The sequence below is a fragment of the Lucilia cuprina genome, chromosome 4 (assembly GCF_022045245.1).
Source record: "Lucilia cuprina isolate Lc7/37 chromosome 4, ASM2204524v1, whole genome shotgun sequence".
Classification (NCBI taxonomy): Eukaryota; Metazoa; Arthropoda; class Insecta; order Diptera; family Calliphoridae; genus Lucilia; species Lucilia cuprina.
Genome location: NC_060952.1, coordinates 100,931,115 through 100,942,139, shown reverse-complemented (window position 1 = coordinate 100,942,139; position 11,025 = coordinate 100,931,115). Strand labels below are relative to the sequence as shown.

General features: G+C 25.5%; 1 protein-coding gene across 1 annotated transcript; it reads left to right on the top strand.

Moving 5' to 3' along the window:
* Positions 1-2,095: 2,095 nt before the first annotated feature.
* LOC111674504 lies at positions 2,096-3,264 on the top strand. Its single transcript, XM_023435121.2, has 4 exons — positions 2,096-2,498; positions 2,566-2,771; positions 2,832-2,951; positions 3,027-3,264. Exons 1-4 carry the CDS (start codon positions 2,364-2,366, stop codon positions 3,220-3,222), a joined length of 657 nt encoding a protein of 218 aa, XP_023290889.1. The 5' UTR covers positions 2,096-2,363; the 3' UTR covers positions 3,223-3,264.
* The last annotated feature ends 7,761 nt before the right edge of the window (positions 3,265-11,025 follow it).

The window sequence follows — 11,025 nt, the reverse complement described above, 5'->3', positions numbered from 1 at the left end:
ATTTGTAATTTCTATAATATAATTTCTGGATCCTTATAGATAGCGGAGTCGATTAAGCCATGTCCGTCTGTCTGTCTGTCCGTGTGTCTGTCCTTTTCCATGTTTATTGGGATACTAAACAAACATGAATGTATGCAAATATGTATGTTGGTTGTTCTGTTTATTGTAAAACAACCATATTTTGGTGTTTATTTTATTATATTTAACTACCGAAGGCCTAAAAATTAAATTAAAAAAATGCATATACAAGCAAATCCCGGTATAACGAATCTCACTTTAATGAAAATCTGATATAATAAACAGACAAATTTTTAACATTAACTACCTTATAAAACGAACGTTTAAGAAACTCGATATAACGAATAAAAAGAAAAAATACCCCAAAAAATCCTGCTTTTTATTGATATTGTTAATGTCAAAAACTTGATTGAGCAATTATAATACAATCTAAATAATGAATGAAAGGAAAAATATGAATATTCAGGTTTTTTATTTAATTTTATATTTAAGATTGAATTTGGACCTAACAAATAAAATAAAGTTAAGGAAATAGCCGGGAACTAAGTGGTTAGCAAACAAAAATCCATCAGCAAATTTCAAATAGTAAAACGTGTGCGTTGTTTTTAGTTATTTGAAATAAAATTTGAAGTAATAATTTCATATATTAATTTGAATAGTTTTTTGTCCATTAAATAAAGAAAAAATATTAAAAAAATAATTCCGATATAACGAATTTTTCAATTTAACGAAAGGACCTGACATTATATTATTCGTTACACCGAATATTTCAAATGAATATAAAGGTGTTCAAGATAATTTTCTCTAAGGTAAGATTTAATATAAATCAGCGAACCTAATGTATTACATTAAAAAATTCACTTTATTTTTGTTTGTATGAGTTACGGCCAATTAGATAGTTTGAATGTAGGATGTATATACATACAGGCCTTTATCCATGTAAACCTTGTGCGTACGCTACATGTTTGGGTGTGTTTGGAGTTGGTTGTAATGGTTACTGAAATGGATCTTGTCATGTAATATGGTGTTGTTGTTGACTCAATTCGGATTGATATCATGCTGTCTCTCATTTCGCAAAGGGCGTGCTATGGCAAGATAGCTCGAGTACTTGAGCAAGGTGTTTGTGCTTATCTGGACAGAAAAAGCCTCATTTAATGAATTGCCACCTGGGGTTTTTCATTGAAGGCTCTCAAAAGCAAGTGGTGAACCGTTCTAAGTCTTCCTAGTGGATAAAAAATACCATCTTGAATGAAGCCCGTTAAAGCAGGTGTTCTCGTACACAATTTGAGCTATATAGGTTATGTAGTGAACGAGCGATAATTTTTTACTATTTTATCTATATTTATAATAATTATGTAAATTCTTTAAACATACACACATACATATATATATATATATTTGTTTGTGTATTATTTGTTAACGTCACCTGTACATATTAACCTTGCTAGTTATATGCACTATCATACCTGCAGTTCGTGATTTGCACTTGTGGAAAATTATCAATATGTATAAACTATTGAAATGTTTCTTATGTCCAATCTTTGAAAAAGCTTTTGGAAATTTTATTAAAAAACTAGAGTGAATATTATGTAGATATCTTTGATTGTTTGAAAATAAATGTATTTGATTTTGGATAGGACAATGAAGCTACTTCTTCTATAAAAACCTAAAGAACAATCCAGTTTGATAGTACTTTTAGAACTATCGGTTTAAGTATGTATCTACATACATCTTAGATACAAATGTTATATATTTAAATAAATTCTTTACGCATGTTAAAGCAGCTGGTTATGTATTTGAATTCTCAATTTTCTAATGAGTTTTTCGTTTTACATCTACAACATTTAAAATTTCAATTCTTTCTTTTTTTACAATATTTAACATCAATGTGCCACTACTTTTCGGGTTTCTTCTATGTAAAGAGTGAAGTCAGTGCTGACTGTATGATGAATGAGTTTGAAAATGGAAAACTTTTCCATAAACTCGTACAAACTTCTACGAGTTAAAGTTTGAAGATAAATTTGTGTTTGTGTGTCTGCTTGTTGTTGTTTTATTGTTCTCAATATTGATGTGCGTGCGAGTGGTGTTTGTTGATATTTCTTTTTTTTTACTTTTTCTTAACAAAACTGAAGAATTTCAATTAAATTTTAAAAGCTATTAAAGTGATAATTTTTCTAGTAAATAAATAAAATTAACTTTTAAAATCAATTACATTGAAAGAAGAATACAACTAAAGAAATTTTGAAGAAAATCAACTATTAAACGAGTTTTGAATTTTTTATAGAACTGTTATCTTTTAGTTTAATTGTTCTCAATATAACGAGCAGACATCGAAATAGATCAACATGAAGTTTTTAAAAGTTCTAGCATTCCTAAATTTAATAGTCGTGTGTATGTCTGCAGAAACTTATTCCAATTCAACACAAGTTTTAAGTCGTCGAAAACGATATGTTGCTTTTCCAGATGGTTCATCCGTTTCGGTAAGTCATCTACCAAGTATTTGTCAAAAAATATGAAAATTTAGTTAATCTGTACTTACTTGTTTAGGCAGCCATCTGTTTAACAATCGGAGTGGTGGGAAATCCTCATGTAGATTATTTAAGTTGGGCTGTAAATTGGGGTGTGGCTTACAATTTGCCAAACTATGCATGGGCCCGTAAACATGCTCAGGGATTTTCTAATATAACTAAAGCCATAATACAAAGACGTTCTAGAAGGGAACTCTATGAGAAACTTGAGTTAATGATTGACAAGTGAGTATTCTATTCGATAATAATTGTAGAATGGTTTTGTTGAAAGTAGTTTTTTTGCAGCATGGGATTCAGTGGTAATACCTGCATAGCACGAGCTCTTTGTGAAAGTGCTCAAATTTTGCAGTATTTAAGACAGCGAAGAGGCAACATGGTTGAAGAAATAGTCAAAACTATTTTTAGGTATGTTTACTTACTTTTCTATACTCCAAAGATAAACAATTTCAATAAGAAGTCAATTTTATTTATTATATACAGTTTACCCACAGCACCAGTGGAGTATCATGAACCTGAGAAACATCATTTATATGATCGTTTATATCGACGAGCGAAACGTTCAGAAATTAATTGTGCCGTGGAATATTCATCATGTCGCTTCTCATTGCTAGAAATGGCATTAGGCAAATATTCAGTTGGATCTACGAAACTAAGTCCGGGTTTTGTTTTTATGTAAAATGGATTTCTCACGTCATTGTAATAATAAATAACAGTTTTAAACAAGTAGGAAAGTATAGTCGGGCATGGCCGACCATATAATACCCTACACCATGAGTATATTTTTAAAATTTTTACTTTTTATAAAATTTTTACTTTTTGTAAAGAAACTTTTATGTTGAATATTACCATAATTCCAAAATATTTAAGCCATTTATTGATAAAAAACTAAAATTTCTAAATAAGGCTTTATATAGGTCAAATATGGGCCGATCCTCGGTAAATTTGGGAAAAGGATATATTTCTAAATAACAGTTAGTTTTGTTGAGTTTCATTGCGATACAAATGGTTACAAGTCAATTTTAGACGTTTAAGTCATTTTTTGAAGGGGGGTTTGTATGGGGGCTAGGGTCAAATATAGGCCGATCCTTACGAAAATCTGCAGTATCATTTATACTTATATAAAACTTATTTGTGCCAATTTTTAGAGATATAGCAGAATATTTGACGTAATTATAGCATAAAAAGTTCAAATCGGGAGGTACGGTTGTATGGGGCTAGGTGAAAAAATGGACCGATTTCAACCATTTTCAATAGGCTTCGTCCTTGTGCCAAAAAAACATGCTTGGTCCAAATTTCATCAAATTATCTTGAAAATTGCGGCCTGTACCTTGCGCACAAGGTTTACATGGACAGCCAGCCAGCCAGCCGGACAGACGGACGGACGGACATGTCTTAATCGACTCAAAAAATGATTCTGAATCGATCGGTATACATTAAGGTGGGTATTGGACCAATATTTTTGTATGTTACAAACATCAGCACAAACGTATAATACCCTCCCCACTATAGTGGTGTAGGCTATAAAAATAACGTGTTTCTATGTACCACAAAGGGATCATAACATGGACCCAAGTGTGCCCCTAATGCGAACTGCAAGGGACAGCCTGCAAACCTAAACCTTACCTATGTAGTTGTTTTTTAATATTATAATAAATTTATTTTTTACAAATTTAAAATCAATTTTTTATGTTATTTAAAAAAAATTCGATTTCAGTCGTTTGTTACGAAGGCAAAGAAAGAGTTCTAGTAGAGATCTGATAGAATCTCATTCAAATATTTTCAGAAAAGTTCAAATAAATCAAAAATTGATTCCCAAAATGATTTTGTTTTTTCCGTGTTTTATTTTGCCTACTTTTAAATAAAAAACGTTTAGTGATTTTTTTAAAACAAATTATTTTTCATTTTATTTTTTGTTCATTTTTTATTTAATAATAACGCGTAACATTTATATAATAATTATTTTATTATTAATTTCATTTTTTTGTTTTGGGGTTTTATTTTCTATTATTACGTTTTACCATTTTATATTTTTAATTCTTACGTTTGTTTTTTTTTTTTGTGTTTTTTAAGTTCATTTTTATTTTGTTTTTAATTTTATTTTAATTCTTATTAATTTTGTGTTTGTTGTTAAATTTTAAGAATAATGCCATAATTTCTTACAAATTGTAAATGATTTTATTATTTTGTTGTGATTTTTTTTGTTTTTGTTTGTGTTTTATATTTATTCTTGTTTTGTTTATTAAACATTATTAAGTTCAAAAAATGTTTGTATTATTTATGTTTAATTATTACTGAAATAAATAATTATTTTTTATATTTAATTAGTTGTTGTGTTCAGTTTTAAATTATTATTATTATTAATTATTACATATGTATTAGTCTATAAAACGTTTATACACATACAGTTTTGTTTCATTTTTTAATTTTAAGTTTTGTTTTTTTTTTTGCATATTTTTTACAATTTTTCTTTTTGTTTTTCATTTAGTATTATAATTGGTTTTAAGTGTTTTGTTTGTTTGCTTTTGGAATTAGTCAAAGTTTTTTGCTATTATTTCTTTTATAAGTTTTATTTTCTTTATTATTTTATTCATAATTATAATTATTTGTTGTTTATTATTAGTGTTTTATTATTTAATTGTAGTTGTAATTGTAATTCATATGTGAAATGTAAATGCATTATTTTGTTTACCTAGTAAATATCTTTTTTTTGTTTATTTTCTCATAAATTTTCAATTTGTGTTGTCACAATTTTCTTTTTTATTAATTTTTTTCATTGTTGTTAAAATTACATTAAACATGTATGCTTAATTGTTTTTGTTTTTGTTTTTGTTTTACTAAAGAACTTTTGTTTGTTTGTATTTTCCAATGTTGTTATGTTTTGTTTGTGTGTGAGAGTGTTTTTAGTTAACAAATTATTTATTTTTCATAGTTTTCAATTTAAAAAATATATATAATATATATTTATATATGTTTGTATGTATGTAAGTATTTATGTATGAATGTATATGTTTTTATGATTATTTATTTTTTATACGAATTTCTAAAATCAACCAAGCCAAAATAATTGGAAGTACTTTTTTCCTAAAAATCATTTTCTGAACAAAAATCAAATATGAGCGATTTTAAATGTTAAAAAAATATTATGTTATGGACTCATGAACTACTGACAGAGTTACTCACTTGTTTTTGTACCCATTCAATTTTAAATTTAGACATTTGAGTCATTATTTGGAGTCATATTTTCTGAATAAAAAATATGTCAAACTATTTTGTAAATACCAATCTTTAATTCAAAATCTTGATGATATAAATTAGAAATCAAAATACCTTACACCATTATTTTGAAAACACTTCACTTGACATTTTTTAAAAACATAAAAACAGTTTATATGATAAATGAACTAAAGTGATGTGTGGGGAAGGGATTTAATGTATCTCTAAAAACAAGAGGGTCACAAAAATTATGTTAAAAGTTTTTGTGTCGAAAATGAGTCAAGTTATTAATATAGATAGACTGCGCAGATTCCCAGCTTCCAATATTAGCATCATACAATACATATGAATATTTTAAATATTCATTTGAAATTGTAAGTGCTTTATACTTTGAAGTCCTTTAATAAGGACATAAGAGCTGACTCTAAAAATCAGAATACGCAATACTGCTATAAATGGAATCTATTTTCACATACATATCAACTTTTCCATGTATGAAAGTTTTTTTTCAAAATGTTTACAGGGTGTATTTAGTGTAATTTCTGAAAAAAAAATATTTTAATCACTCAAATTTAATTTTCAATTTTATTAAATAGTATATTTTCAATTATGGCTGTGGTTGCATTTATTGTGGTGTTGTTTTCCCCAGTGTTGTTAATGACGTTTTTTTGTTAATTTAATTTATTTTATGTTACAATTTTAAAATAAGTTTTAAAAAGTTTTCAAAATTTACAACAAATATTTAAACATGTTTTCTTTTAATTTTATATTTTATTCTAAGACTTGTATTTTTTTAATTTAATTTTTTTCGTTTTTTTTTTGTTAATTATTGAATGCATACAAAAAATATATATTATTTTATCTAAGTTTTACTTAAATCGTCAATGTACATTTATAGTTTAATTTTGTTTTAAAAAAAATCTCATTTTAACCTAAATATTAAGTTAAGTTGTTGCGGTTTGTTTTTACACTCATAAAAGTTTTTTAGTTTAATCTAAATTATGATCTAAAGTGAAAGGAAGTGAAATGAAATATATTTTCTCAATATAATAAATATGATCATGAATGAAGCATTAAATGATTAAACGAACTAATGAATGAAACATGTTTTATGTGTTAGTGTATGTATGCTTGTGTATGAAATTAAAATAAATTTTTAATGAAATATTTTACAAAAGTTTGAAATGTATTTTTTTTAATAACTATGGGTTGTTCTTTGTCATTTAAACAAATAAAAAAATGTGTAATATATAAAACAGGAAAAAGAAAGAAATGTTTTTTAAAATGTCCATCACAACCCTTAGAAAAATGAAATACAGCTAAAAAACTTTGATAAAATTTACCTAAAAGTACCCGTTTTTATTTAGATTTTATTTTTAATTATGTTTAATATTTTATTATTTTTTATTATTTAAACTAATTTAAGCATTTTTAGTTGTTCTTCTCGTTTTATTTTACTAAAAGCATTACATTTTATGCCGTGTGTGTATGTGATTTTTCTTGATTAATTTATTGCATTTTGTTTTATTTAATTAATAATTATTTTTTTATTATAATTTTTTAATATAATTCATATGAATTATTTATAAACGAGTATTTGATGTTAAATGTTGTTAGTTTTTGGTAGTTTTATTTTATATTTTTTTGTTTTGCTTAATGTTTGAAATTGAAACCGATACAATCCAGTGCTGTATTTTAGATTTTATTTTTATATAAAAAAATTTATGATAAATACACAGAATTTGTTGTTGCTGTTTATACAATAACAAAAAAAAAGGAAAGAAAGACAAATATAAATAAATAATAAATTGTTGAATGAAAACAAATAAAAATGAAATGTATTCGTTTGTTTGTAATGCACACTGTACAGTTATTATTAATTAATATTAATTGTTTATTACTTTATTTACAATTGTTTTTTTTTGTTTAGTGGTATTTAATTTAATAAATTATTTGTTAGCAGTTGTTTTTTTGTAAATACTTTCGCAACAAAATCCTTATCAAAATGTAAAAAATAAATAAAAACCATTTTATAAAGTGGCATTTTGTTTTCAAAGGAGCAGGAGATGATGGAATGAATGCTTAAGTGTGTGAGTGTGTGGTTAAGAAAGTGTGTTTTCCTGTGTTTGTTTTTGTGGGCAAAGTGCTGCTGCAGTGAGTTTTTAAATCGTAGGAGTTTTTACTTCTATTGCTTCTATTGTCAGGTACTTTAATACATAATAATATTTTGAATTGGATAAAAAGGTTTGTTTTGCTTCTACTTTTGTTTGTCATTTGGAAGAAATGAAATGGATGACATTAGATTATAGATTTTTAAAAAGTTTTCAAAAACAAGCTTATAAAGCTCTTCACTAGTTAGTAATCAGTGAATTCGTTTATTAAGTAATTATTCAATTGTTTTTTTTTTTCTTTTATATTTGGTTTTTATCAGCATTTAAGAAGTATATATCTCTTGTAGTTTTTGTTTTAGTAATTATAAGTACCAGTCTCCTTGGAAAAACAACTAAAACCTTAACAGATGGTGTATTTATTTTAACATTTTAAATAAATTAAATAAAATAATATACGGAAATTAATCAATTAACGAAAAAGTGATTCTCCCATTTTGGCTGTGGCATGTTTTTTTTCGTATTTGTGTCGTTTTTCGTTTTTGTAAGCAATAAAATGTTTTTTATTTTTATTATTTGATGTGATTTTTGGTTTTTTAAAAATTCTACGAAAAGACGACCGTTTATTTGGAAGACTTTTGATTTTTTTATTTTGTTTATTTTAAATCAAGTGTATGCCGCATATTTAAAGTTATTTTTAATATTATTTGATGTTTTATTGTTTTACAGGTGATAAAAATAATATGTATTAAAATTATAAATTTTATCAAGCTTTTAAATAAACTAAATAAACATGTGAGTAGATTTTTCCCTTTTTTGATTTAATAATAAATTTCGTTGTTCAATAATGGTACATTAAATTTTAATGAAATTCATAATTCTTCATTGTTTTTTTTAATTGTATTTGTTTATGGTAATATTATTTGTTTAACGGTTTCTTTGGAAATTATGAATAATAAAATAAATAAAATTATATTCATATATATAATAAAATTGTATTCATTGTATGTTTATTAGATAAGTTTTAAATTAACTTTAGAATAAGTGAGAATATAAATGACAATTGAAAATTAAGTGATAATTTGTTGTCTTCCCTGATGCAAAAAAATTATCATACCATTAGCGTTACAAAGTATAAAACTTAAAAAATAATTGTTATAAAATTATCTGAAAACGTTTAGCAGTAAATTTTACGTTTAACATGAAAGGATTCCTCTTTGCTTTTGACTGCCTAGTATTTATATGATATAATAATATTTAAATACAAAACTGTTAAATAATTACTATGTATGTTGTATTAAAAAATTGCATAATTTAAAACCCAATAACACCAACTAAAATAAACTAAATATGATGATTTATAAATGCATAATTTAGTTTTTAAAGTATTCACAGTCTGTTTAATTTCATCTTTTATTTAATATAAAACAGTATTCGATCAACAATTCTCAAACTCAGAATGTACCTAGAAGTTCGATAAAGATTCAACACACATATACAAAATCCTATGCAGAGTCTGTTGTCAATTTTGATCTCAGTACAATACGTTAAAAATTTAGATTGTAGATGTATGGCCCCTAAGTAATCAACATAAAAAATCTTATTTTTTATGTTGATTTTCATCGCTGCACTAGTGATTTTTTGAATCCTACTCATCAAATTTTCCAAAGATAACTTATAACTTATAAGGTCCTCTTTGGGTGCAGGCCAATAATATTAAAATAATATCATGGCTGTACTTTTATTTTGGCGTTATGGTAATTTTCTAAAGAGGACTTATTTTGGGGGTAGAGTGTATTACCGACATATTCCACATGAAATTCGGTAGCAAGATTAACGTTTGTATAATAGTTTCTTATGTCGAAAATCATAACTCGTATTTTTAAGCAGGCAATGATCCTTTAAGTGTCTATGTCTATGACTAATATTTCGATGTGTTACAAACGGAATGACAAAATCAATATACCGCAATCTTTCTTGATAGTGTGTATAAAAAAATCTGTAATCTTTTAGAAATTTATCTCAAAAATTTCGTATAATTGATCTTATTGCAAGAAAAATAATTAAATTTTATGATTTGTGTATTTTTGGTCCCCAAAACTACTTGTAGTGTATTTATTATAAGAGGCATATAAATTTCCAAATGTTCTTGAATGGACCAAACCAAATGCTGAACAATTGTTTAAATATTTATCTTTATAAATAAAAAATTAAGAAAATTATGACACCTCTTTCAAATAGAAGCGAAAAAATCACCTTGTAGACCAAAAATACTCTATAAAAAATTTAAAATAATTTTTTCCCTAATCAGCTTAAAATTACGAAATTTATATCGAATATGTATTTTTTTTCTCAAATTATATTGATGTCAGGATTTTAGATCGCTAATAGGGTCCCTATTCGATGAAATGTTTTCCTAAAAAGGCTGTTCCTCAAGACTATCTAATGTAAAAGTTTTAAAGGGCAATTTAAATTTGTCTATTCACTGTGAATCCTTTATCTAGATCGCTAATAGGGTCCCTATTCGATGAAATGTTTTCCTAAAAAGGCTGTTCCTCAAGACTATCTAATGTAAAAGTTTTAAAGGGCAATTTAAATTTGTCTATTCACTGTGAATCCTTCATCTAGACTAATTGTAATAAATATAAATCTAAAATTAGTAAAATTAAATGAAACATAATGTTAAATAATTTCCCGTTAATTTATATATGTATATTTGTTTTTGTTATTGAAGGTAGTAAGTTAATTAATATGACAGTTTTACACTTGCATAACTACATTTAATTGATTTTATTTAATTTAATTTTTGGCAATATATATTTTTTGTTAAATTTATTTTTGCTTTAAATTTTTAAAAAACATTTAGAATTAATAACGCTAAACCTTTGACACCATATTTACAATGTAAAGACAAATGAAAAACAAAAAGAGTCATTCAAATACAAAAATGAAAAATTCTTTAATGGCAATGTATTGGTGTGGGTGTGTCAGTCCTTGAGTGAGTGTATATGTGTGCGTGTGTTTGTGTGTGAGTGAGTGTTAGAAATTATGGCTTATATTTTAATTTTAGTTACAAACTTACCCACAATGTTAACTTCGAACCCCGTTTGTTTCAATTTTCAAAATTAAAATTTCTTGTTCATTTTACTTTATTGTTT